Genomic DNA, 27,904 nt, shown 5'->3' with positions numbered 1-27,904 from the left:
CTTGGCTAGCTGTCCCACGATGCTCATGTCAGGCCGGGGCAGCTCCCAGGCACTTTAGACCCATCTGTGAAAGGAAAGGCGAGCCTCGCGGTTCAGGATGATCACAGATGTTCGCCTTAGGATCCCTGCTCTATGTCCAACCGTCTAGGAGGCAATAGCACCAGAGGAAGGACAAGGACAAGACACGAGTCCCTAGAGACTTGCAGACTGGTGGAGAGAAAGGCCATCCCAGCGACCACGCAGCACGAGCGCGCGCGAGGTCGCCTGTGGGCCGGGTCTCCTCTCTCCTGGTGCTCAGGCTGCTCAGGCTCCGGTCCTTCTCCCCTCCCGCTTCTGTTTCTCCTCCCCGCCCCCCTTGCTGGGCCTCCAGGAACTAGTGGAGGAGGGGTGCGAGGGCTCAGAGCAGGGGATCCCTATTGGGCCACAGGCCGGGGCAAACCCTGTGAGGTCACCAAGCCCCGGATAAAGGGGTGCAGAGCCCGGTACAGGTGGCAGAGACTTCGTTCGCCAAAGTCGCCTCAGGAGCCCAGAATGAAGCCAGTCTTCCCTGCCCTGCTGTTCCTCGGGGCCCTTGGTGAGTGCGGGTACCTGGGGGCGCGTCCTGCCGGGTGGGCGCCCCACCCCACCCCCGACGCCCGGCGGGTGGGTGCCTGCGTCCCCACTCTCCCGCCCCGCACCCGTCCATCCCTGCGCCCCGCCGCCGGGTCCCGCCCACCTGCTTGGGGAAGAGCCAGAGCAGGGCTCAGAGGAGCCTGTCGGGGTGTCTCTAGAGCTGTGCACGCAAAGAGACCCTGTCCCATTGTGTCCCTCCCGGACCTTTGGTACCCATAGTCCTGTGGCAGGCTTTTTACATGGGAGGAAAATGAGACCCAGAGACAGTGAGTGACTTGCCCAAGACACACAGGAGACGAGCTCAGAGCCCAGCTCCTGCAAGGACTGTGTAACTTGGGAGAGACAGAGCCCTAGTTTCTTCGATTAAAAAAAAAAAGTCCAACCGTCTTCCCACGCAGCTGTGAGGTGGAGGCTGGCTGCCACCTACTCAATGGCGGGTAAAGGTATACACACACGCTTCCCGCTGCAGAAGGGCGGGGGTGGTGGCCCAAACCCTCCTGAGGGGACCCCTCCTTCGGAGCGTCTAAGAGAGAAATGATTGATTTCTGGCTTGAAATGCACCCAGACTAGGACTGTCTGAAATAATTTCTGGGGTGTACGGAGGGCACTGGCCAGTCGTGGACATCAGAGACGTGAATGTGTGAGGGCAGGTGGTGGGGGGCTGTGATGGGCATCAGTGCCTAGGCAGTATGTTGGGGGTCAGAAGAAAACGACAGGTGTCCCCTCCCTCCCTGGGCTCCCACCAGCTCGGGGCAGCCTCCTCCCGGCTAAGAGCATGTATTCCCAACTGGGAGCTTCCTGGATGGAAAAGGGTCATAGAGAGCACAGTGAGCTAACACCCCCAAACCTAGGGACCATGAAGCCTTCTCTGTCCCCACCTTCTGGCCCCCTTCTCCAAAGTCCTTCCTATGGGTATTGTCATCCTTGTCTTCTCTGAGGCAGGATTGGGTCTGCCAGGACCAATTGCTCAGGACCAGCTTCCCTTTTGCTTCCTGACCTGTAGCCTGCTGGGAGCACAGCACAGGGTTGAGGCCACCTGGGAGAGACCGAGAAGCGGGAAACCTTACTTTCCTGGAGGTGGTCATGGGCAGTGGTGCAGGATCCCGGCTCAGAGTTGCACCCCTGGGTTCCATGTTCACTTGAATCTTTGGTTGCCTTGGACTCCAGCTCTAGGGGATTCTTGCCCTGCTCCCATGGGCATCCTGGCTGGCAGAGGTTGGGTGGGGTGAGAAGAGTAGCTCCATCCTGGCCCCTGCCCATGAGGTCAGGGCACTGCATGTCTGCACAGAAACAATCAAGGGAGGCATACTTTCAGGAAGATTCCATCCAGGCTCAGGGGGGCAGCATCTGAATGGTTGACACGGTTCAGGTGTGGGGGTGGGGTTACAGGAGGGGCCAGCCCCAGACCTGCTTCAGAGAGCATGTGGTCTTAAGGGGGACGTGTGGCTTTGGAGGTGGCTGGTGAGAGGGGGAGGGATGAGTGGGTGGTGCATTCTGACTCAGGCTCTGGTGTTTTGGGGGCTGGGACTGTGGATCTTGGGAAACCCCTCGGTGGTCCTTTATAGTCTTCTGGTTCAGCCCTTCCCAAGGGAAGAAACCAACTCTGCCCGTAGGTTCCCCATTCCTGCCGCTATTCATGTCCCCCCCACCCCACCTTGAAGCCTGGTCTTCTGTTTTGCTCTCCCTCTTCACCCTCTGGTCCCATCCGTCACCAAGCTAATTTCTGACACCACCTCCCTGTTCCTGCCCCATGTCCATTCCCACGGCTTTTCTGCTTGGTTCCCTGCTTTCAGTCTACCCTTCCCCCATTCTAGGCAGAACTCTTATCTCTGCTCTCTTTCACGAGAGAGCTCTACTCCCTCTAGAATAAAACCTCCTTGGACCAGCACTGAGGGCTTTCCATGATCTGACCCCAAACCCTTTACTCACCCCATCTCCACTGCAGCCCATCTCTAACCTAGCCAACCTAAATAGGAAGGCTAGCTTTTGTGGTAAGAGACTTTAGCTTTGTGTCTGACTTCGTAGGTTCAAATCCTGCACCCAATACTTATTAGTTTGGGGGACCTTGGGCAAGCCATATAACTAGCTAAAGCCACTGTTTTCTGATCTGGAAATGAGGGTGTTAGCAGCGCTGACAGTCAGGGAGTTGGGGGGATCAGTGGACAGAGAAGGTGTGAAGTGCTGAGTAAAGCACCTGGCATAAAACATGCTTGCAACAATGGGGCCATTATTCTTACCCTCCTGGACTGCCACCACCCTGATTCCTGGCTGAGGTCATGGGGACCTCGCTTCTGGTTTGGTATTTGTTTCTTCTAGAGCGTTCATCATCCTTAGCTTCTTCTTTTTTGACTTTCTGCCTCTCCAGATGGGAGGTAAGATCTAGTCCTGTCTGCTTACATGTTCCTCCGTATGACACACGGTGCTGTGTATACAGAGGGCATCCAGTAAATGCTACTGGGTCACAAGTGGCTGAATATGACCAGGTTGATTTTTATGGCAGGACAGTTCCACGAGAGCCTCGGGCTAGATTACCGCCCCTGGGATTTCCTGGGACGATGGCTGGTGGAGAAGGATTGTGGCAGCATGCTCTTGAGTCCCTGCAGACCTGGCCTGGGAGCCACTGGTCTCTTCACCAAACCCTCCCAGCGAGCCTCAAATACTTTGATGGGTCTGATTATGCAGGGAATGGTTCATGAATAAGAGGTGGCAGAGAGCTGAGTGTTCTACTCTAAAGCACATCCAAATGGGAAGGGGGCTTTTGCAATCAAGTGTTTTGTTTTGTAATAGCTTTATTGAGGTATATTTTACATATCCCCAAATTCACCTATTTTAAGTGTACAATTCAATGATTTTTAGTAATTTGACCAAGTGGCACGACCATCACTGTAAATCAGTTTTAGTACATTTCCACCCCCTAATGCGTTTCTTCATGTCCATTTATAATTACTTCTTATTCCCACCCCCACATCAGGCAATCATTAATCTACTTTCTGTTTTATAAATGTGCCTTTGAGGACATTTCATACAAGTAGAATCATATAATAGGTAATGTCTTGTGTCTGGTTTCTTTCATTTAGCATAAATGAGGCTCATCCGTATCATGGTCCATATCACTAGTTCTTTCCTTTTCACTGCCAAATAATGTTCTGTTGTGTGGATGTACTACATTTTCTCTAGCCATTCAGCAGTGGCTGGACTTTCAGGTTGTTTCCAGTTTTTGGCTTTTCTGAATAATGCTGCTATGAATGTTCATATAAGAGTTTTTATGTGGATATGTCTTTTTATTTCTTTGGGGTATAGACCTAGAAGTGGATTGCTGGATCATAGGGTAACTCTATGTTTAACATTTTGAGAAACTGCCAACCTGCTTCCTAAAGTGGCTCCACCATTTTACAATGTACAAGGGGTCCCATTTCTTCACATCCTCACCCATATGTTATCCTCTGTTTTAGTTATTAGAACTAGTTCCAGTAGGTGTGAACGAATATCTCATTGTACTTTTAATTTGCATTTTCCTAATGATTAATGTTATTGAACATCTTTTCATGGGCTTATTAGCTATTCATGTATCTTCTTTTGTGAAATGTCTGTTCATATCTTTTGCCTATTTTTTGAATGGGTTGTTTGTCTTTGCTGAGTTGTCAAATTCTTTGTAAATATTTTCTCCCGACCTGTTGCTTGTGTTTGCATTTTCTTTTCTTTTTTTTTTAAAGATTTTATTTATTTGACACAGAGAGAGCAAGAGAGAAAGAGAGACAGAGAGCAAGCACAAGCAGGGGGGAACGGCAGGCAGGGGAGAAACAGGCTCCCTAATGAGCAAGGAGCCCAACATGGGGCTCGATCCCAGGACCCTGGGATCGTGACTTGAGCCTAAGGCAGACGCTTAACCGACTGAGCCACCCAGGCGCCCCGTGTTTGCATTTTCTTAACGGTCTTTTGGAACACAAAAGTTTTAAATTTTGATAAGCCCAATTTATTAGTTTTTTTTCATTTATGGACTGTGCTTTTGGTGTCATAGCTAATTAAACTTTGCCTAACCCGAGGTTGCATTGTTTTCCCCTTGTGCTTCTTTTTAAAAGTTTAATTGTTTTATCTCTTAAGCTAAATTCTGTGATCCACTTCAAGTTCATTTCTGTGTGTGGTGTGAGGTAAGGCTCTAAGTTAATCTTTTTATAGGTGGATATCTGTGTGCTAGCACCATTTGTTAATAAACTACCCTTCTGCCAATGAATTGCCTTAGTGTTATAAAAAAATCAATTGAATGTAAATATAAGGATTTACTTCTGGACTCGATTCTGTTTAATTGATCTATATGTCTGTCTTTATGCTAATCACCTTTTTGATAACTGTAGCTTTATAGTATATTTTGAAACTAGGAAGTAAAATTGCTCTAGGTTTTTTCTTTTTCAAAATTGTTTTGACTGTTGAATATAAAGTATATAAAATAAATTGTAAATATAAATTACATAAAATTGCTTTGGCTATTTTATATCAATTTACTTATTTATCCTATATAAATTTTAGAATCTGTTTGTCAATTCCTACCCCCCAAAACAAACAAACAAAAAAAACCTGGCCTGCCAGAATTTTGGGAGTATTTGTGTTGATTCTCTATATCAGTTTAGGGAGAATTACCATCTTAGCAATATTGAGTTTTATAAAGCATGAACACAAATGTTTCTCCATTTTTTAGATCTTCTTTAATTTCCCTCAGCAAAGTTTTATAATTTTCAGTGTACAAATCTTACATTTGTTTTGTTAAATATTTTCCTAAGTATTTAATTATTTTTGATGTTATTTGAATAGAACTATATTCTTAATTTCATTTTTGGATCATCCAGTGCTTAGATGCAAAAATATAATTGCTCTTTGTGTATTGATCTTGTATCCTGTGACCTTGTTATACTTGTGTATTAGTTCTAATAGCATTTTGTGCACTCCTTAGGCTTTTCTACATAGAGGATCATGTAATCTGCAAACAAAGAGAGTTTCACTCCTTCCTTTCCAGTATGGGTGTCTTCTATTGCTTTTTCTTGCCTTATTACTGTGGCTAGGATCTCAAGTGTTATGTTGAATAGAAAAACTGAGAGTGGATACCTGATCTTAGGGGAAAAGCATTCAGTCTTTCACCATTTTAATATAATGTTCACTATAAGTTTTTCAATGACATGGTTTTTAAGGGCTGTGAGCAAATCTGGTCCAGCCTCCTTCCTAATTGCATAGATTCCACTAACAAGGCAGTCTCGGCGGAGAACCAGTCTTTTTGATACAGAGGTGAATGGTGGTAACTCAGGCACGCTGACCCATTTGGTACACCACTTCCTGTAGCTACTGACAAGGAGTCAGGTGTGTTTTACTTGCCTTGGCATCATCTGGGGAGTTTCTTGTCGATGCAACAGTCTAGAGAGACCTGGATTCTAGGCAGGATTTTGCCACTGCTGAGCAGGCAATCACTTAGCCTCCTCAAGAGCCAGTTTCCACATTAACAAAACAAGAGCAGTAATCCCTTTCCTGCCCACCTCTCGGCTTCAAGGAGTCAGAGCAGGTGGAAGACCTCACAAACTGAGGCAAAATGTCATTGTCATTTTTTAGAGGTAGGAAATGTGTCAATTACAGGAAGGAAAATAATCCAGAGGCTCTGACTATTTCCTTTCATTTATTGAGAATCACAGCCCTCCGGCCAGCAGAGAATGCTCATTAGACCATCAGGGCACCTCCACTCGAGGAGAGTGGCCTGATTTGGGCACTGAATAGAGAGGAAAGGGGAGGAGCAGAGAGATGGAGGAGTCTGGAAAACCCTGTCAAAGGGTGAGGTGGTGTCTCCCATGGGCAGTGCTGAAGCCCTGACTCTTTGGTTTCTCTCTCCCAGGACTGTGTCTGGTTGCCCCTAGGAAAAATGTTCGGTGGTGCACCATATCAGAAGCAGAGTTGGAAAAATGCTCCAAATTCCAGAAGAATATGGAAGAAGTGGATGGCCCCACTGTCTCCTGCACAAAGAGAACCTCCCGCCAGCAATGTATCGAGGCCATCAAGGTAAGTCAGTGCCATGTGTTGGGTGGGACCAAACTGAATGGAGGGAATGAAATGGAGTGAAATAGGAAATGTGTTTTCCCCTGCTTCCTCTGTTTTTCTCTCTGGGTACCTGTAAGTTGGGAGTGCTCCTTCCTCATAGGACACAAGGTTATTTTGAAAGCAGATATTAACATTCCAAAGTGGAGAGACCAAGTGTGGGGAATCTGGGGTTGCAACGCAAATTGTTAATAACAGCTGTTGCAAACACAGAAGCAGTCACATTGGATGAATATGTAACACTAACAAAAGTCACGGTCCCTCTGAAAGGTAAAACCTCCAGAAGATCATTACTGCCAAACCCCGAGCAAAGTAAGCTCAGCTGGTCTGTAGTTACCACATCACATTGCTGGGGAAGGGCCAGCCAGGGTACCGGGCACTGGACGGGTATTCATGCAAGACGTTTCCAGGGGGAGAGAAAAGGGACTCATGACTTCTGGATGATTTCAGATTCCTTTTGTTTTTTGAGATATAAGATCTACTGAAATAATTATAACTCATTCACTCAACATATATGTTCTGTGTCCCTGCCCTGCGCCATTGTTGTGGGTACTTGACTCTAGCACAGAGTGGGTAATTTGTGTCAAAGTTTTTAATAATATCTAGAGTTATCGAAACAGTATGTAGGGGGGAAAATCTAGTTTGAACAGTGTTGTGGGCTATTATTTTATAACTGTGGCGTGGGGGAAAAAGAGCACCCGCATACCTTGCTGGTTTAAAATACAAATTCTTAGACCCTATTCTAACCTATTCAACTGAGTACCTGTGATGAGGTTGCAAAATCTGCCTTTTTAATAAAAGCCCCCTTCGAAATCAGATCTACATACCACACATCAAATGACATGGTTGGAAATAAAACATGTATTATTGAAGAACCAAGGGACAGTTTAATTCTCAGAACTTTAGAGAACAAGAACTCCCATAGCTTTTAAGCAATGAACTAAAACATGGAGTATACTGACAGATTGAAAAACATAACAAATTTAACTTATAGCCATTAAAAACACTTAACCAAAAAATTTAGAAAGCACCAGAATGAATATGCACCAGCTCTGACAAGGGTTTGCTATTTACTGTATACTCTAAAGAACTAGTTCAACCTGGTAAGAAATGTAGGGTCATATATGAAAAATGATATGAACCGAGCATTAGTAAGAGGGCATGCATAATTACTAAAAATAGGAAATGTTTCCCTTAGTAATCAGAGGAATACACACTTAAGCAATTGGTTAGCACTGGCATTTTCTAAAGTAATAGCAATAGAATAAAAGCCAGTCCTGCTGGTGATTTTATAGTGAAACTGATCTTCGTGATCGGTGGCATTCTAAATTGGCATTACGGATCTTCTGGAAGGCAGAATAACAACAGTGGCCAGGGTTATAAAGATAAACATGCTCCCTGTCTGCGTGACCCCACCCTCAGATGCCCATCCAAGGCAACAGGTCATCAGAAAGAAAAAAAAAAATTTATGAGGACAAAGCGATCCATGAACACATAGATACCACAGCAAAAAAAGAAAGTGCTGAACATTTAAGGAATTATTTGATAAACTATGGAACAACCACACTATCATAAAATTTTATGAGGTCCATCAAATCAATAAAGGCTGCAGAAGTAAGGAAATGTCATGCTGTTTTAGATGAGTAAAGCAGTCCACCAAATATTATCTCTACCAGATTGCAAATATAAGAAATATATAAGTATATGAGAAGTAATATGCCAAAGAGGATGCACATGGTTTACTATGATAATTTTAAGATAGCGTAATAGTTTTATTTTCTATTCGATAGAAAAGAACTTAAAAGAAATAAACATAGAGCAAAAGAATGGGAGAAAGCATCTAGAATAAACAACTTTAGATAGAAATGACTGAAATGAACGACCAATACAGGCAGAGGGGCTCATACAAAAGAGCCAACATAGCAACTCCAGGAGTTAAAGCCATTGAGCTGATGCAGTGCCCCAGAGGAGGGACCCTTGGCTCCAGAGGAGGACACCTCTCACAGGACATGAGTGAACATGACCAAAAGGCAACCCTTCTGAAGATCCTTCCAGCCACGGAGACTTGTGACCTCCTGGAATCAAATGGCCTGGGTTAGGGCGGACTCTCTCCTGAAGTTTGGTTGGTCTCTTTGCTTTCAGGCAAACGAGGCAGATGCTGTGACCCTGGATGGTGGTTTGGTGTTTGAGGCAGGCCAGGATCCCAACAAACTGCGACCCATAGTGGCTGAGGTGTATGGGACCCAAGAAAGTGAGTTGTCCCTGGAGACCCAGAAGCTGGGGTGGCCCTGGCCTTGGCCCTGGGCTCTGTGCAGTCAGAGGGGCTGAGCTGTAGAGGTGGGGTCTCGGATAGTCCCCCTTGCAGGGGATGGAGTCCCTGGGCTCTTCAGGCCAGATGCCCACCCACTGATGGAGGACATGCGTGTGCTCCCAGGGGAAACAGAGCAGGCCAGAGGAAAAGACAGCAACATGGCTCCCCTTTCGACCCGGGCAAGATCAAGTGGGCTATTTTTCTCCCTCTAAGCCTTTTAATTCTCAGGCTAAGAGCTTTCAATTCTCTCGGTCCCTTTGCAGAGCAACGAATCCACTATTATGCTGTGGCCATAGCCAAGAAGGGCACCATCTTCCAGCTAAACCAACTACAAGGCGTGAGGTCCTGCCACACAGGCCTTGGCATGCCCGCTGGATGGAACATCCCCATGGGTACCCTTCGTCCGTTCTTAAACTGGAGAGGGCCACCCGAGCCCCTTGAGGAAGGTGAGGTGGCTGGGGGATGGTGGGCCATCTCTGGCACGGGTCTCCAGGCCAGCTGTCCCCACAGGCCACATGTGCGATGAGCCCAAGGCGGCCCTTGGGAGGCGGCAGCCGAGTCTGCCGTGGGCCAAGTGCATCTCTGTGCTCCCAGCCTCACAGGGAGGCTGTCCAGCAGGGGTGGGGGAGGTGGCTCTCCACCCGCAGGTGGCTCTCTGACGCTGGGAAGTGTGATGAGCTGTGGCTGGGCTGGCTCACACTGTGTGGTCTACTTCTCTGTGTCCAACAGCTGCGGCCAAATTCTTCTCTGCCAGCTGTGTGCCCTGCGCGGATGGGGGAAGGTACCCCCACCTGTGTCGCCTGTGTGCAGGGACGGAGGGCAATAAGTGTGCCTGCTCCACCCAGGAACCATACTTTGGCCAGTCTGGTGCCTTCAAGTGAGTGAGAAGGCCCTCTTCTTCCCTGTCGCCTCAGCCACGGAGGCCTTTTCTCTGGCCCCAAATACAGCTCAGCCCGCCGGCCGGGCCCACAGAGCAGGTCCGGTTCTCCCACTGCCGTGTAGACAGACGTACTGAGTCCAAAGAGCGCACTGACTTTGCCTGGGACACATGCCCCTCCAGCCCCAACCCCTGCCCACCCCCCCCCCGGGTGCCTGTGAGCCATCCTCCCCCGCCCCCACCCCCTGGCAGTGGTCATTTCTTCTCCCTGGAGAACCCTGAGTCTGGCTTTGCCCTGTGATATCCTGGGTTCCCCTGCCAACTGCCGCCCTCTCCCTAACCACAGAGGAACTGCAGGGGTCTTGTCATGAGATGACCAGTCCCACGCTCCCGGCAGGACAGCTGAAGTGTCCAGGCTGATGTGGTCTTCCCCGCACGGGCCTCTACCCCAGCCGGGAGACAGCGAGCTCTGCCCGACCGCCCCCAGCACCCTCTGCCCCCGTGCTGAGGCAGAGGCTGAGCTGCTTCTCTTCCCCCATCTGCCTCCTGCGCTCGGGCAGTTTGGCAGAGGGAGGCCTCCCTGCTTGTCTGCCGGCCACCACTCAGTCCTGGAAGGAAGAACCACACGGTCAAGGACACTCAGACTTTACTCTCTGGTGTAGAGGCTTCAAACCCTTTTATATAGAAAGACCCATTTTGCCCTTTCAGCCTCTAACACAGGAGGAGCTGCAGGGGGAAGGGGGGATGTCTCTGGCCAGCACCTGAGCCATTCTTCCTCACCATCTACCTGGGGGTGGCTCCCGACCCCTCCCCAGATGGGGTGCTCCAAAGCCTCAGAGCCCTGACCTCTGTGGGTTGGACGCCCACGGGAGACAAGCCCTAGGACCCTGTTCTCCTGGGACGCACGAGGAAGAAGTCGGGGAGGGCCGCTCCGTGCTGACCCTTCTGGTGCTTTCTCATTCCACAGGTGCCTGCAAGACGGGGCTGGAGATGTGGCTTTTGTCAGGGACAGTACAGTATTTGGTAAGAGGCAGGAGAACAGCCACGGGCACTCCTCCTTTTATTTTACTCTCTCATAAATTTGAGTATTGAGCTAATTGGACTCCTCACCTCTTGGCACACTATTATCAAGGTTCTCTTCAGGGCATGCCTCTTATGTCCTGTTATTTCCTGTTTGAAACAATCATTTTTCCTTAAATCCACCATACGCACTGCCCTTCTTTTCCTCATAGACAGCCCTGCCACGGTACTTGACACGGGTCCTTCGAGATGTATATGGTCTCGCAAAATGTAGAGTGCCCCTGTGTTTTTGGGTTCTAAGACCACAGAAGTTTCAACATTAGAAACCATGCTACTACCCAGATTTTCCACCCAACATTTTGTTTTAGAGATTTATCTATGTTGTATGTACGTCTAGTTCAGGCGTTCTAACAGTTGAGGAATGCTCCACGGAATGTGTCCAGCAGATTTGAAGTGCATGCTTACATTTTCTTCTGTTAGTATGATTTTGCTGTAGCCATTGTGATGAATGGCATTTGTCAAGGTCAAGAACTTTACCAAGTTCTCCATATTACTGATTTTCTGGCACTAAAAAACAAACAAGGTAGATGTTGAACATACACGTGCTTTTTCTGCATCTATTACTATTAAGATGATCTCATGGTTCTCCTCCTTTACTCCATTCAGGACGTGCATTGCTTCAGCTTTTTTGATGACTGACCATTCTTTCGTTAATGGAATAAATTGACAAAACTTAATCCTGATCTATTAGTTTTTAAAATACTCTGTTAGACTGAGTTAGCTAATGTATATCTGAGATTGATGCATTTATGTTCGTAAGTACAAAAGGCCTGTCTGTACTTCTCTCTTTGATTTTGAGATCAATGTCGTACTAATCTCATGAGTTGGGCAGCTTCCTGTCACTTTATGTATTCTGAAGCAACTTATGTATGAGATACATTAGCAGTTCCAAATGGGGCTGACCTCACTCATAAAAACAGTCTTCTTTCCCCTTCTTTTGATAACACCCAATGTTGGGAAGTGATTCAGATGTATTTCCTGCCTTAAAAGTGTTTGTAATTTTTCTTTCTAGAGAGGTGGGTGAGGTATCGCCCCCTGGCTGGCTACCTGGGGTTGCCTCTGCCACATGGCCCTTTTCTAGGCGGAGTTGCCATGGAAACAGATGGAGTCTGGTCCCCCCTCCTTGGCTGGCCTGGCTGCAGTCCTAATAATCCCAGAGCAGCCTGTCTGACTCAGAGGAACACTGGGCTTAGCCCCCAAGGCTTTCTGGGCACTATCTTTCTTTTTTGAATGTTCTGGAGCAATCCACTACCTTTCTGACCCCCCCCCCCCCAAGTTTTGCAGACTGCGTCAGGGACAGTAGAGATTTTGGTAAGAGGCCACGATAGCTCATGGTTAATGCCTCCAGTGGGCTCATCTGGGCTCCCCTTCACTTCCACCCTTCCTCCAGAGAACCTGCCCAGCAAGGCTGACCAGGACAAGTATGAGCTGCTCTGCTTAAACAACACTCGGAAGCCTGTGGACGCTTTCAAGAACTGTCACCTGGCCCGGATCCCTTCGAATGCTGTTGTGGCCCGGAGTGTGAATGGCAAGGAGGACTTGATCTGGGAGCTTCTCCAGAAGGCACAGGTATCCATCCCCCCTCCCCCCATCCCCGGACGCCCTCCCCACCTGCTTGGATTTGGTGTGGGGAGATTCCTTCCTTCCCCAATCTCCTGCTGCTCCAGAAGTCGCTCTGCAGCCTCTCTGCACAAAAGTTAAGAAATTCAGTGAACTTCCTAACTCGGCTGTGCTCTGGACAGCAGAAACAATAAAGATCTCTCCAGCATTACTGATGAACAGTGTCTCATGGGCTGGAGCAGAAGCAGAGGGAGGATGAGGTAGTATTCTCAAGACCGTAAGGTGCTTGGACCCTAGCAGCTTTCTAAGGAATAAGCCACAGCTGAGCTCCTGTCACAGGGGTGGCGCCTGGGTCCCCGCACAGGAGGAAGTGAACTAAGGCTCCCGCCCTCAGAATCATCCCCCAGCTCCAGATATTGTTTTTCAGCATTGTGTTTTTTCTTTCCTCTCTATTTACCACTGAGACTGTAATTCTAATTTTTCCCGAATTAGGAAAAGTTTGGAAAAGACAAGTCATCTTCGTTCCAGCTCTTTGGCTCCCCTGAAGGGGAGAAGGATCTGCTGTTCAAAGACTCGGCCCTTGGGTTTTCGAGGATCCCCTCGAATATAGATTCTGAGCTGTACCTTGGCTTCAACTACATCAATGCCCTCCAGGGCCTGAAGGAAAGTGAGTGAGGCCTGGGCAGGCCCTGGGGGCAGGCTGGTGCAGGGGCAGCAAGCCACGGGGGAGGCCTTCCGGGAAGGACCCTGCTCCGGAGTGGTCCCTTCTCCATTGGAGGCAGATGCCAGTGTTCCATCAACCAAGCCAGGGCATTTTAATATGTCCAAACTCCTGTGACAGGCACCCAATTAATGCTGTTCTATGTCCCTGTGTACATCAGGCTCCCCAGCCCTGATAGAACAATCAACGTGCCTCCGATGAAGTCAGATATATGCACAGGAACCAAGAGAGCCGGGGTGCTTCCAGGGATGAACCCCGAGGCCTGGTGGACACCAAGTCTGGCCTGGGGCCCTGCACCTGGCGGGGGATACCACAGTGGGCCAGCTCAGCCATAGCTGCTCCTCTCCTGGGTGCAGTGGGGAGGTGGGGGGGGCGGTCACCAGGGCACCTCACTGTAGTTAATGGTGGTGACTGCCCTAAGGGAGTTCAGGGCTGGGCTCAACGCCCCCTGGGCCATCTCCTGGGACTGCCACTGTCTCTGTGCCCTGGAGGTTTTATCCCTCGGGACCGAGATATTAGGCAAGTCATTGCACTGAGGCTCGAAGGGTGGATTAGAAGCCAGGGAAGTCTCCAAAGGAAGGGGAATGAGAAGCCGGGGTTGCGCGCGCCTGGAGAAGGGGTTGCGTGCGCGTCTGAGGGTTGGAGCGGGAGAGCGGCAGGTGCCCGGGCGCTTCCCTGGGCCGGCGGGCGGCGGGCGGGCGCTGGGGTGTCCCCGCCGGGCTCTGGGCCCCACGACGGCCGCGACCCTGTGCGCAGAGGCTTCGGACGCGGCGGAGCGGCGCGCGCGGGTGGCGTGGTGCGCGGTGGGCACGGACGAGCTGCGCAAGTGCGAGCAGTGGAGGCGCGCGAGCGGCGGGACCGTGAGCTGCGAGTCGGCGCCCAGCGGCGAGGACTGCATCGCGCTGGTCCAGGTAGGGGCGCGATTACTGCCGGGGACCGGGGCGGGGGGTGGGGGGGAAGCATCGACAGGTAGCATGTCGAACACAACTGGCCGAGCTACACCGCCGTTCGGGGGGGTGATAGTTCCCCAGCCCCGGATTTCTTGGTGCGTGTGTGCATGTGCCCGCAACCATCCTGGATCGCACCAGCTCCGTAGGCTTTGAGTCCTTGTCACTTGACGGTACGTCGTGGCCATTTTCCCACGTGAATCTATATTCTCTGAAAACACTTAAAAATGATGTTAGGGTATCTTTCCTGTGTCTTTGGCTCGGTTTAGCCGTGATCCCATTCTGCTTTGTCCCCTTATTTCATTATTATAACCCTATAACCCCGTGGTGCTGCATCCCTGAATAGAAATCTTCAGCCACGTCTCCAGATATTTTTAGGAGAGCTGTCAAAAGAATGATTACTGACCCGAAGAGGGAGTTTGCAGTCTTGATGAATCCGTGTTCCGATGTTGGGGTGCAGGCTCGTTCATTCCCAGAGTGAGGCAGATCAGTCATTTCTGCTCACTTGTTGAACAATTTTTTTTTTAATTTTTAAAGATTTTAGTTATTGGAGAGAGAGCACACAAGCAGGGGGAGGGGCAGAGGGAGAGGGAGAAGCAGACTCCCCACTGAGCAGGGAGCCCCACATGGGGCTCCATCCCAGGACCCTGGGATCATGACCAGAGCTGAAGGCAGATGCTTAACAGATTGAGCCACTCAGGTGCCCCATGTTGAACAACTTCTGTGTAGCACTTTGAGTGTAGTGCCCACAGGATGCATCCCATGTGTCTCCTCAGTGAGAGAGGCTGGTCCAGGAGGGCGGCCCAAGAGTGCTTGGAGGACAGAGGGTCAGTGCCGCCTGTGCCTGGTCTCTGCATTGGAAATGACAGCATGAAAGACGTGCGAGGCTGGTGGAGAATCAATAGTGCACATAGTCTTTCCTTGGATGCTCCATTCAAACAAACCCCTGTCTCTTTCTGCTGCTTTATGGGAACACCTGACATTCTCTGACATGAAGCCATGCTCTTAGAGACCGTAAAGACAGGTGGGACGGGAGACAGCCTCACTGTGTGGTGCTGATGATCTGCTTTGGTTTTACAGAAAGGAAAAGCTGATGCCCTGAGCCTGGATGGAGGCCTTATCTATGTTGCGGGCAAGTGTGGTTTGGTGCCTGTCCTGGCAGAGAACCAAAGTAAGTCAGGGCAGTGTCCTCTCTGGTTTATTCCGCTGGGCCGTGGGAGGAGTAAGCCCACACAAGTGGAGATGTTGAGATGGATGGATGGAGTCAAACAGGAGAATCGGGGGAAAGAATAAAGGAGAGGGGCCCTTACCCACACAGCTTGCTGTGTTGAGGAGCGACAGAGCATAGATTGGTTTCCTCCTGTTCATTTAAAAAGAGGGGTTTCAGGGGCACCAGTGTGGCTGAGTCGGTTAAGCGTCTGCCTTCGGCTCAGGTCATGATCCCGGGGTCCTGGGATCGAGCCCCGCATCGGGCTCCCTGCTCGGCGGGGAGTCTGCTTCTCCTTCTGCCTCTGCCCAGCCCCCCACTCCTGCTCTCTCCCTCGCAAATAAATAAAATCTTTTTTAAAAAGATTTTTTATATATTTATTTGACAGAGAGAGACACAGCGAGAGAGGGAACAAAAGAAAGGGCAGTGGGAGAGGGAGAAGCAGGCTTCCCGCGGAGCAGGGAGCGCGATTCGGGGCTCGATCCCAGGACCCCGGGATCATGACCTGAGCCAAAGGCAGACGCTTAATGACTGAGCCACCCAGGCGCCCCAATAAATAAAATATTTAAAAAAAGATTTTAATAAAGTATAATATACATACCGAAAAGTGCCCATAGGTGTGCCCTACTCAGTGATATTTCACGAACTGATACATCCCCTTGCGTGAGTGCCCAGACCAAGACACAGCAAGTTCCACGTGGCCCCGGGTGCCCTCCTGCCACCAACCCCCTTACTCCAGTCAGGGTAATGACCCCTGACCTCAGATGGCACAGAACAATTCTGCCTGTTTTTAAACCCTTCATGCGAGGCGTGTGCTTTGTACGTCTCTCCATTGTGTTACGGTGTTAACGTTTGTGCTATTTATCCAAAGGATATTGAATCTCATGGCTGTACGGTATTCTGTGGTGTGACTCAGCCACAGTTATTTGTCCCTCCTATGGTGGAGAGGCATTTGGGTGGTGTCCAGCTAGTGGCCGCTGTGAACGAGCTGCTGTGAGCATCCGTGAACACACAGATGCCTTTCTGGTGCCTGGGACCACTGCACAGTCTCTTCGGATTTGATCCTGCGTCGCTGAGACTTAAAAGTTTGCGACTTCTCAACAAAGCTCAGTGTTTAATGACATTTTGCTTGTTTTTGTCCTTTCAGAATCACAGAACCCTAAATATACAAGTTGTGTGGATAGACCGGTGGAAGGTGAGTTGGAACCTGCTCATTTCAGAGTCAAGGGCAAGTCGTCCTTGTTGCCGGAGGAGGTGGCAGGAACTCACAGAAAGATATGCAGTGGCAGAAGCCTTAAGTTCTTTTGGGGATGCAGATAATTCATAGATGAGTAATTGTAATGAATCTTCTACTGACCTTCACACTTGGCAGAGAACTTTCAGAGTTGAACCAGGTCTCTTGCGCTACATCCCGTACTCTGAGCATCACCCCCGCCCTCCCGCCAGAGCCCATGCTTGTCCCCGATTCAGAAGAGCTCTGTACTCGCCCAGCGGCTCCCATATCACGGCGAATTGCCGGTGTATAACTCCGGGATGATGTGTGGCTGGTCAGGGACGGTTCCCGGCACTCACTTAAAGGCTCAGCTTGTCTTACTTCTTCATTTCATAGCTTAGATCAGTCTCACCTTCACATAGAGCAGCCGCTTAAGCTCTGACAATGGCCAGGTATCCGGGAGCATCACCGCCTCGGGGCGCTCCTCGACTTGCTTTGGCTCAGGCTGCAGACAGCTGCGCTCAAGTCGATGCCAGCCCCCTCCCCCCTCTTCTGTGGTTCAAGGGTACCTTGCTGTGGCCGTTGTCAGGAGATCAGATGCCAGTCTCACCTGGAACTCTCTGAGAGGCAGGAAGTCCTGCCACACAGCCGTGGGCAGGACTGCAGGCTGGAACATCCCCATGGGCCTGCTTTTCAACCAGACAGGCTCCTGCAAATTCGGTAAGGTGTCCTGAGGGAGTCGTGGGTGGGTGGGGGCGCTGAGCCGTGGGACCTCAGGGAAGGGCGGGGGCGGGGAGGGGCAGGCCGACTGTGGCCTGCAGGACTCTTCTGGGGTGAGCACTTTGTCCGTGTGGCTGCCCCCTGCAGACAGAGCAGCATTGAGTGGGTCTCTACCCTACACTTCACCTGCCCCAGCCCCCGCCAAGATAAAAAACTGGAGGATCAGTCTGCTTTTCTGCACCCTAAGAATAGATGCAGGTTCTGAGAAGTACAGATGTTACTTTTTTTTTTTTTTTATCTCTTGGAGCGCTGGATCCAAATTTCTCGTAGGCACTGGCTTCCTAATTTGGGGAAAGGCACCTGCCTACCTCAGGAGACAGACTTCTTCCTCCACACTGCCAGGAAACCAAATAAGAGCTCAAGGGTTCCGGCTCCGCCTGCTTCTGGGGCCTTCTGTCCCTGCCATGTGCCATGCTCCCACCCCATGTGTAAGCTGTGCCCCACCTGTGCGGGCCTGCTGATGTGGAAGTGTGGGGCTCGCCTCTCGTGCAGGCGTCTGCCTGAGGGGGGCGCTGCTGCATTTTGAGTGGATTTGGGAGCCTGGCTCGGGCAGACTTCCTTGGGGCTCTGCCCTCACCTTTGTCGCCCTTTCCAAGCCCCGTGGCTGCCTCCGAGCTGGGGGGACCTTAGCTGGTGCTCCCTGGGCCTCTCCGGAGGTTGACACACAGTGTGGCTCTTCCAGGGTCCGGGGCCACACGAGTCTGGTAATGGGTGCTAGCTGCTCATCGAGACAGGACTTTCTTGTCCCCACCGTGTTCTCTCTCCTTCACCCACATAAGTCCCCATCAACTCCTGAACGTGGGTCAAATCACACGGTGAGTTAGTTCAGATTAAGTTCAGTGGCCAGGAGAGAAAACTCCAAGTAGCAGAGGCTTCAAGCAAGCAGAGGTTTCTTCCTCATGTAAGCAAAACTCAAGGGTTAGATTGTCCAGAGCTGCTGTGACAACGACATGGTGTCAGAGACCTGGGTTTCAGACATCTGGCTGCGATCCGTATGGCTGCCATGCTCAAGGTTGCTTCATGGCCCATGTCGCAACTGGAGACTGAGTGCCTCTGCCTGCCGTGTGCAGAAGGAAGGAGAAGGGGAGAAAGGCCTGTGCCAACTGTCTTCGAAGGGTGTTTCTAAGGAACTCACTGGTGAGTTCCGTACTAGCCACAGGGCATCTGGTCAGGCCAGTCTTTATTCTAAGGGACCAGGCACCCAGGTAAAAAGCAGGGTTTCTATTTCTGAGGAAAGTGGACATCAGATCCTGGAGGGTGGCCTGCAGGTTCTGCCGCGAGTTGCCGCCAAGTTCATCAGTTGAGTTTCCAGCCCGAGGCTGACACAATGGGACCCTCTGGTCAGTCCCTGGGCAGACTTCCTGTCAGTGCCTCCGGTGTGAAGCTCTTCTGATTTCTGCTGGGCCCGCGGTGGGTGGTAGCACGTGGCTGTGTGCGACAGCGAGTATGTGCTGTCTGTCCCAGGCCGTGGAATGAACCCAACCCAAGTTGCATGGTCTGCTGGGTAGAGAGGCCTCTTGTCTCGACTCAGGTGGGAAGCGCTGACTCCCATGTTCCTTCTCTGCAGATGAATTCTTTAGCCAGAGCTGTGCCCCTGGGTCTGACCCAAAGTCCAGGCTCTGTGCCCTGTGCATTGGCGACAAGGAGGGTGAGAACAAGTGTGTGCCCAACAACAGTGAGAGATACTTTGGCTACACTGGGGCTTTCAGGTGAGTTCTGCGGCCGAGCCTGCCCAGGGTAGGGCCCTGTCCTTCGTCCCTCATCTTCCAGAATCTTGGCAGGGCATTTCTAAGGAGGCAGATACGGCCTGTCACAGCAGAGCCAGGGGGCAGCCTGGGGGTCCACTAAGAGGCTGAACCCCTGAGGGTTCTCCCACTCTTCCCTGGAGGCTACCACAGGGCTTCTCCCACGGGGCTGCATGACCTCAGCTCTCCTGGGCTACTCCCCAGGGCTTGGGGCCAAAGTTAGCCTCAGTGGGCCTCAGGGTCCTCCTTCTCAAAATCAAATGGGTCGTGTTTGGTGGTCTCTTAAGTCCTTTCTACAATTCAATTTTATGGTGGGCAAGACTTCTCTTCTCTTTCCTGTAGCCACCAACCGCGCCCCGCCCCCCCAATCAGGGTTGTCATTACGTCTCACTCTTTACTTTTCTCTTTGATTTCAGCCTTAGAAATGGCAAAGACAAAGCAGTAGTGCAATGTTATTCTCCACTAGTAAAGTGAAAGATAAACCAAAAAATAAGTTTTCAGAATTCATCAGTTACAGCCACTTAGTGATCCACAGTAACTATCCATAATTCAAAATTACAACCCTGTTCATACAGATGTCAGTTGTCACTTCTCAGGGGCCCTCCCCAACCTCTTTTTCTCTATTCATCAAGAATATATTGCACTTGGGGTGCCTGGATGGCTCAGTCGGTTAAGCGTCTGGCTCTTGACTTCAGCTCAGGTCTTGATCTCAGGGTTGTGAGTTCAAGCCCTGGGTGTGGAGCCTACTAAAAAAAAAAAAAAAAAAAAAAAGATATTGCACCACCAGATGGCGTCATGGATCTGACAATGATCATGGCCAAACCGGGGTCTTTGAACTTTTTAATATATAAATTCAGTAGCCTTCGCTCCAATGATGGGATGATGTAGACGTAACTTTTACTATAGTGTGAGAGACTCATGAAAATATTTTGTGAATGTACAAGAATATCTTTAAAAGACTAAGGATTTGCAAATGGAAAAGTTGTGATGTGATTCTGCTCAGAAATACTGAGTAGACACATATCTGAGAAAAACCCAGAGGAACTACTATGTGGTTTTTTTTTCTTTTAAACTCATGGGAAGGTATTATTTCATTGGAAACACCTACGCTTTAGTATTCCTCTTTATACAAGAAGGAAATGCTTTGCCTTTTATGTAAACTGAAAGCTGGACCCAGAAGTCCTTTCACCTCTGTATTTCTAACTAACATCCTTATATTGCTGGTTCTTAATTTTCAATTTTCAGCTATTTTCCTTTGACTTTCCATTATGGAAGAAGTTCTAGCCTCTCCTGCTGCTCTGTGTCTCACAAACACAAATTTCACCTGCTTGCAGCACCCAACAGATTTATGTCATGTTCAGTGCTTACATTATTATGAATATGTAAATATTCTCATATTAAATACGTGGTATAATAAGGTTATACTTCCCTTATGGTACAAGGGTTTTTTTTTTTAAGATTTTATTTATTTATTTGAGAGAGAGAGAGAGCACATGAGAGGGGGGAAGGTCAGAGGGCGAAGCAGACTCCCTGCCAAGCAGGGAGCCCGATGCGGGACTCGATCCAGGGACTCCAGGATCATGACCTGAGCCGAAGGCAGTCGCTTAACCAACTGAGCCACCCAGGCACCCTGGTACAAGGTTTTTGTTTACTCTAGAGTTAATAGGTGTCTTCTTTCTTTCTTTCTTTCTTTCTTTCTTTCTTTCTTTCTTTCTTTCTTTCTTTCTTTCTTTCTTTCTTTTTTGCTTAATTTTCTGTGCTTAAAAAAATCACTAATTCATCTCAAAACCCTTAGCCAGTAGTGTAAACCTGCTAAGAATACATGCCCAGAGTGAATGCCGGCTCAGGTTCATCAGATGCTTGGGAATCTTGCTCCCGCCCAGTTGGAACTGATGTTCTCTAGGCCCCCCGCACAGCTGTGGTCCTGGGATTCCCGTTGACGGTCATTCTGGGATTTCCCTTCGACGTACATCTTGTTCAATTGCCTGTTTCCTGGATTCCATATCTTTTGCTCTCTTGGTTTTGTTGGCACACAACACATCTTTTTGGGAAACGCTGAATTGGCATTGCTGTTCTTTGAGTATTACATGTCTGGAAAACATCTTTGTACTACCTTTGAAAAATTTATAGTTTGGGTGGATAACTGTCGGTTGAAAAACATTCTCCCTAGGGATTTTGACAGGATTTTCCCTTTCTGGGAAATGACAGCATCAGCTATTTTGAACAATTGTCTCACTAAAAACAAGCAAAAAGTTTGGATTAGTCCACATGCACGTGTGCGTGCGTGTACACACACAAACATTCTTAAGAATATCGAATAAGTGACAAAGTAGCAAGATTATTAAGGGAGAATAGGAATTCAGAGAGCTAAGTGTTCACTTTGTCCTGAGGACATTTACCTGTCGTGACAAACTTGAACACAGAGGTTACATACACCTTTAAGGTAGGAGCGAATCAGAAGTAATTTCCACACCTACTCCTGAGGGCATCAAGTTGCTGGATGATGAGGAAAACAGGGAGGAGAATGCACACCATCCCTGAGAAACGGAAAGCATGAGCCATCTCCTGCATGGATTTGCAGCTCAAACTTATATCCCCTAGAATGGTCCAGAAATTCTCAACTCAAAAATATTTTTAAAAGTGGTCCCCTCTAGAAACCTGCCTGAAAGACAGCTCCTTCAGGATAGGCTTCAGCGATTGCTCAAAAATCCTGTCTCGATAACAATGAGCAGTACACAGTCAAAAGTAGCTATAATAATATTAACTGAAAACACGGGGAAAGTTACTAGAAGCAACATCCATCAGAAAAAACAAGGTAGTATTTTTTTATAAAAGAATAAATTGAACTTCTGCAAAGGAAAAAATATAGCAATTGAAATTAGCTACACAGTTGACCAGTGTAACAGCTTAGGCATAGCTAAAAAGAGAATTAAGGAAGATATGTGAAAAAATTATCTGGAATGTAACAAAAAAGACAGAAACTAGAGCAAATTCAAAAATTTAAAAGCATTAATCTGTTGTCTTCTAAATCTAGAATTTTTGTTGAGAAATCTGATACCATTTTGGATTCCTGATTCTTTGTATATGACTCTTCCTTTTTGAAAAAAATTGATTTTTGAGTTTTCAACTTATTTGTAACTTCCTTGTTCTGAAAGAATGAGCTTTAGGAGGGTTAGGAAGTATCTTAGGTGCACAGGTTGACACAAAGCATATTTTGTGAAGAGTAAAGAAATTAGACACCTATACTTCTGTCTTAAATGTGTGTTTCTCTCTAAATTTACAGAGATTTAACAATGAATGAAAAATACTTTTCAGGAAAAATTCATTTGGGGTTCTATCAAAAGTAAAATGTTTAGAAAACAAGTTTCTTAAGAAGTTTCTGAGTTTTTAAAAAATGATTTAAAAAAAATCTCCAATGTTCTGAAACTTCACACTGATATTTCTTTATGTGAGTCTCCTTTTAATCCTTTGGATTGGGCACTTGGTGGGCCTGTTTCATCTGGAAGCTCAAGCTGTTCCATTCTGGGAAATTTTAATTCATTATTTCTTTGATAATTTCTACTCTGTTTTCTCTGATTTCTCTTTAAACCTTAATTCTTAAATTATTGACTCCTGGGTTATCATTTCATTTTCTTCTTATTTGTTTTTTATAGTTTGCTTTTCTCTATCTTCCAGTTTCTGGGATATTTCTTCAGCTTAACCTTTTAATCATTATATCATTTTTGAGAATTTTTATGATGATTTTTTATTTTCTAAGAACAGTTTGTGTTCTGACTGCTCCTTTTTTAGAACTTCTTGTTCTTCTTTTATGAATGCTATACTTTCTTTCATCTCTTTAATGATATTCATTATAGTAAAAAAAAAAGTTTTATTCTCTCTCCTGTATTGACTCTGTATTTTCTGAGTATAATTAGCTACATTTTTAAAACATTTTTTAAAGATTTTATTTATTTATTTGACAGAGAGAGACAGTGGGAGAGGGAACACAAGCAGGGGGAAGGGGAGAGGGAGAAGCAGGCTTCCCGCGGAGCAGGGAGCCCGATGCGGGGCTCGGTCCCAGGACCCTGGGATCATGACCTGAGCCTAAGGCAGACGCTTAATGACTGAGCCACCCCGGCGCCCCTTAGCTACATTTTTTCCAGTATTTCTTCAGTGGTTTCTGACCATTTGTCCATATTTAAGAATGAAACACTAGTGCTGTGAGTTTTGCATCGGGTGCCACGTCTTAGCTTGGTTATGGGTCTCACCTATGGGGCAATTGGTTTGTGTCATTTCACCGTGGAGCTTCCCCATGTCAGAATCCATAGGAATTTTTCTTGGATTGATCAGCTTTTCCAGAGAAAAATCATCCTGTATGCTTCATGGGAGGCTGAGTGGGGGAAAGAGGTTATGATTTAACCTTCCAGAATATAGATATTCAAACCACTCTCTGATGTCCGTGTTGGGCCTCTGCTCTCCACTGTGCTTGGCTCTCTGTCGTTAATGTTGTTCAGGTTCAGTCTCTCATGAACAAACCTTCAGTCTTCTGCTGGGGGGAGGTGGGGAGCCACCCCCCATCCGTATGGAATAGGAGGGCACCTACGCTGTGTCTGTACACACTCAATCCAGTCCTCCTGTCTCAGCCACTTTCGTGGTGCCTGGTACTTCTAGCTGATGAGCTTTTCTGGAGTTCTGTAGCACACCTCGGTTCTTCTGGGCTTCCCTCACTTTCAGCATATGTTACAGCTGTTTTTGCTCCGCTGGGTCAATTACAGCTCATTGATTTGCTCTCCGCCTTCCAAACATTGTCAGTATTACCCTCTCTCTTCCCCCCTGCCCGCCTCTTGCTCACGGTTTCTGGCTTAAAAAAAAACTCACTAACGTAAAAAACCCCAGCAATCTCACTAACGTCATGTTATTGGGATTCTAGAAGCAGGGAAGGTTCACAAACGTATGTGTTCAAGCTACCATTTTAAACCATAAGTTCCTAGAAATTTTTATCTTTATCTGTTCCATGTTTCCTCCCGTGTTTCAGTTTTTATAATCTATATTACAAATATTTATGAAAACCCTAATAGTTTCTCTTTTGTGGCAATGTGTTTATTTTCTGGAACATTTTAGGTGTCTGGCGGAGAGGGCTGGAGACGTCGCGTTTGTGAAAGACGTCACTGTCTTGCAGAACACGAATGGTAAGCGAAGTGTTTCCCTTTCGCATCTCAGTATTCAGGTTTGCAGTTGGGAAGCTGTTATAACCTGTTCTAGGCTTTGGATCAAGTTACTTCCAAAATTCTTCACCTCTTCATGCCACATGGTATGTCTGTGAGTGTCACATTGATTTTGAAACCAAATTCCCTCTCTCTCTGTCTTACACACACACACACACACACACACACACATACACACGCACACACACACACACACACCAGCCATCCTCAGTAGCAAATGTCTCCCTGGCTTTGTCTAGTCAGCCTCAGAAGCACACCATCTCCCTGTCCCATAGTTTTAAAAAAGGAAATAAAGGCCTTCATTCAGACCTGTGTGAGCCCTCTATTTGGAAACTCCTTGGGAGTCTTAGGTGACAAAGTCACAGGCAGGTACAGTTAATAGAAGATGAATAATAATTGCCAACTTCAGCCCCCCAAGCCATCTGGCCACCTTCCAAACCGCAGCCTTCTCCTGAACCGCCACTCGGCCCCCACGGTCCCCAGCAGATGACTAGCCACTTCAGCCTCTGAGGAAGAACCTCCTTGACCTTCTGCTTCTGTCCTTCAAATATTGGCAGTCACAGCCCCTCCTCCCTTCTTCTGATCCTCCCCATGTCTCTTGGGAGAGGTACTGAGGACAGACATAAAAATCTGGAGTGATCTCAATATCAAATAGATAAAGCCAAGAGAATGGATAAAGTGTCTTTGTTTCTGTTTTGTTTTGTTTTTGAGGGAAGAAGGGGCAGAAGGAGTGAAGCTGGGGTCTGAACATTGAACCTGTGTTTGCACAGACACAGACATGCATACAATTCCATTTCAAATTTATGAACCATTAATCTAAGTGATCTCCAGGGATTGATTGATGTCAGTTTTTTTTATTGAAGTATAATTAACATACAGTGTGATAGTAGTTTCAGGTGTACAGTATAGTGATTCAACACTTCTGTACATGACTCAGTGCTCATCACGATAAGTGCACTCTCGATCCCCTAGAGCAATGTCAGATGTCAGTGTAAGTTTCTTCGTGATTTCACAACTGTTTTTTTTTTTAAATTAATGGATCATATTCGATAAACTTGTAGAAGTTTCTGTCCTTTGTCTGGCTATACACTAAGAGCATTTGAATATGAAGGGAAGGATAAAACACTTTCTTCTTGAACATAAACCAGATATTCTTTTTCTGGAACTCGCTGGAAAATAGGGCACAGGTGGAGGGCGTTCTTTTTAAAAAATTAATAGCTCTCTTGAGATATAATTTGTGCTATAAAAATCCACCCATTCCGAAGGGGAGTAAGTCGGAGGGGGAGACGAACCATGAGAGACGATGGACTCTGAAAAACAAACTGAGGGTTCTAGAGGGGAGGAGGGTAGGGGGATGGGTTAGCCTGGTGATGGGTATTGAGGAGGGCACGTTCTGCATGGAGCGCTGGGTGTTATGCACAAACAATGAATCGTGGAACACTACATCAAAAACTAATGATGTAATATATGATGATGAACATAGCAATAAAAAAATTTAAAAAAAAATCCACCCATTCCAAGTGTGGGATTCAGTGGTCCCTAGCACATTCATGGAGTGCCACACCCACCAGCCCAGTCCAATTCTAGAACACTCTAGAACGCCCCATGAAGTACCCTGGCACCTTTCCCCACGCCTCCAGAGCTGCCAACCACCAGTCTCCGCTCTGTCTCTGTAGATTTGCCTGTTCTGGACGTCTCACAGAAATGGGATCACGTGGCCTTTTGTGACTGGCTTCTTTCACTGAGCATCCTGTTTTCAGGGCTCATTCACGCCGTAGAATGCGTCAGGGCTTCACTCCCTTATGTTCCTGGATCCTGTCTGCTTGTATGGAAGCGGCACCGACGTTTGCTATATTTGAAGTTTGTATAGCTTGTGCGGACAAAACTTCCTTCCCTCTCCCTCGCGTCCCTGCGACCCGCATATGCGCATTTCAGGAGAGGCCAGTGGACTCGTCCGACCCACCTGACTGAGCGGGGGCAGCCCCGTGGCTGATGCCGCCTTTCTTTCTCTCCCCAGGCAGGAACACTGAGGCCTGGGCTAAGGATTTGAAGCTGGAGGACTTTGAACTGCTATGCCTCGATGGCACCCGGCAGCCCGTGACGGAAGCTTGGAGATGCCACCTGGCCATGGCTCCAAACCACGCTGTGGTATCTCGGGAAGATAAGGCGACACATTTGAAGCAGGTGCTGCTCAACCAACAGGTGTGGATGACCAGGGCCTCCTGCCTTCTCCTAAGTGCTCGGGCTGCTGCGAGGCGGGGCGGTCACAGTGCTAAAGGGGTAGCAGCCCATCCAGAGCCCCCCTCTCCCGTTCCTCTGCTGAACGCTGGTGCTGACCTTGTTCGTTTCATGCCGAGGAGCTGCCCAGAGTCTCAGTGATGAGAACAACAGAGGCGTCCACATGTGTAATCTCTAGACACGACACACCCAGAACTTCTATAGATTGAAGGCTGTGGGAAGTGGTTTGAAGGGAACCATGCAATTTCCTTAAAGTCTGTGATTCTCTTTTAGAGCTTCTAGTTTTGTATTAGAATACCTTGTGTCCAGGTTGCTTTAAAGGCCCTAGAATGACAATAATGGGTACAGTAACCTCACTGTGGCACACTCACTGGTGCTGATAAGAGGGGGTCCATCATGGAGGTGTGTTGCTCTCGCCCTGCGGAGGAGGCTAAGTGACCCACCCGCCCAAGGCAATGACCTGATCAATGGCAGAGACGATTTCCAGTGCAGACTGTCTGTCTGCTGGAGCTGGCCTCTCAGAATGCTGTAGGTGATCAGCTTTTGGGGGAGAGCTCAGAAATCCTCAGCTGTCATCTAGCCACCCCGAGTTTCTACGGGAAGAGGTCACAGATGGACACGGAGGGAAAGATGGCGGGAAGTGAGATCAGAAGTAGCGAGGGGCCCAGGCACTACCCGGTGGATCTGCCACCCCCGGGGCACGGGCCGCAGGAGGACATGAGGCAGGGGAAGTCTCAGCCAAGCAGTGGAAAACCTCTAGAACACAGCTCCTTTTGTTCCGTGGGCTTCCTGGGGCTGAGCCTGGATGGAAGAGATGTCTTTGGCCTCTCCCAATCCATACGTTCTCCTGTTTCCCTCGGCCTCTCCCTTGCCGTCTGCCCTGTTACTACAGGATCAGTTTGGAAGAAACGGAGCTAAATGCCCGAGAGAGTTTTGCTTGTTCCAGTCTGAAACCAAAAACCTTCTGTTCAATGACAACACGGAGTGCCTGGCCAGACTCCAGGGCAAAAACACGTACGAAGAATATTTGGGATCAGCATACGTCACGGCCGTCGCTAATCTGAGACAGTGCTCAAGCTCCCGTAAGTGGAACGCCCCGGAGAATCCAGCGCGCGGGAAGGGTGGCGAGGTTGCAGGGCCAGGAGGCATTCTAGGAACGAAGATGGGAATAAGAAAGTTAAGGTGCTGTACTATCCCACTGCCTCAGAAAGTTACAGAGTCACTGATGAGATGAAAGACAGAGAAAAATAAGGCAGTGGTCGTATGCGAAATTTTTATAATGCTGATAGTGCCTGTCGGGGTTTTAGAAACCGTGATTCATTTTATCCAGTAGAATGAAG

General features: G+C 48.3%; 1 protein-coding gene across 1 annotated transcript in view; it reads left to right on the top strand.

Annotated features, from left to right (window-relative positions):
• The first annotated feature begins 422 nt into the window (after nucleotides 1–422).
• Nucleotides 423–27,904, top strand: part of LTF (lactotransferrin) — a 28,795-nt gene continuing 1,313 nt past the window's right edge. The window contains exons 1-16 of the mRNA XM_027587678.2: nucleotides 423–574; nucleotides 6,482–6,645; nucleotides 8,824–8,932; nucleotides 9,256–9,438; nucleotides 9,722–9,869; nucleotides 10,837–10,892; nucleotides 12,340–12,518; nucleotides 13,002–13,176; nucleotides 13,987–14,141; nucleotides 15,258–15,348; nucleotides 16,532–16,579; nucleotides 17,162–17,317; nucleotides 18,945–19,086; nucleotides 24,223–24,290; nucleotides 26,344–26,528; nucleotides 27,457–27,646. Coding sequence (XP_027443479.1) covers nucleotides 532–574; nucleotides 6,482–6,645; nucleotides 8,824–8,932; nucleotides 9,256–9,438; nucleotides 9,722–9,869; nucleotides 10,837–10,892; nucleotides 12,340–12,518; nucleotides 13,002–13,176; nucleotides 13,987–14,141; nucleotides 15,258–15,348; nucleotides 16,532–16,579; nucleotides 17,162–17,317; nucleotides 18,945–19,086; nucleotides 24,223–24,290; nucleotides 26,344–26,528; nucleotides 27,457–27,646 — 2,092 coding nt within the window. The 5' untranslated portion in view covers nucleotides 423–531. The remainder of the gene's footprint in view (nucleotides 575–6,481; nucleotides 6,646–8,823; nucleotides 8,933–9,255; nucleotides 9,439–9,721; nucleotides 9,870–10,836; nucleotides 10,893–12,339; nucleotides 12,519–13,001; nucleotides 13,177–13,986; nucleotides 14,142–15,257; nucleotides 15,349–16,531; nucleotides 16,580–17,161; nucleotides 17,318–18,944; nucleotides 19,087–24,222; nucleotides 24,291–26,343; nucleotides 26,529–27,456; nucleotides 27,647–27,904) is intronic.

Source organism: Zalophus californianus, chromosome 1 (assembly GCF_009762305.2).
Source record: "Zalophus californianus isolate mZalCal1 chromosome 1, mZalCal1.pri.v2, whole genome shotgun sequence".
Taxonomy (NCBI): Eukaryota; Metazoa; Chordata; class Mammalia; order Carnivora; family Otariidae; genus Zalophus; species Zalophus californianus.
This window is presented reverse-complemented; position numbering and strand designations above follow the sequence as displayed.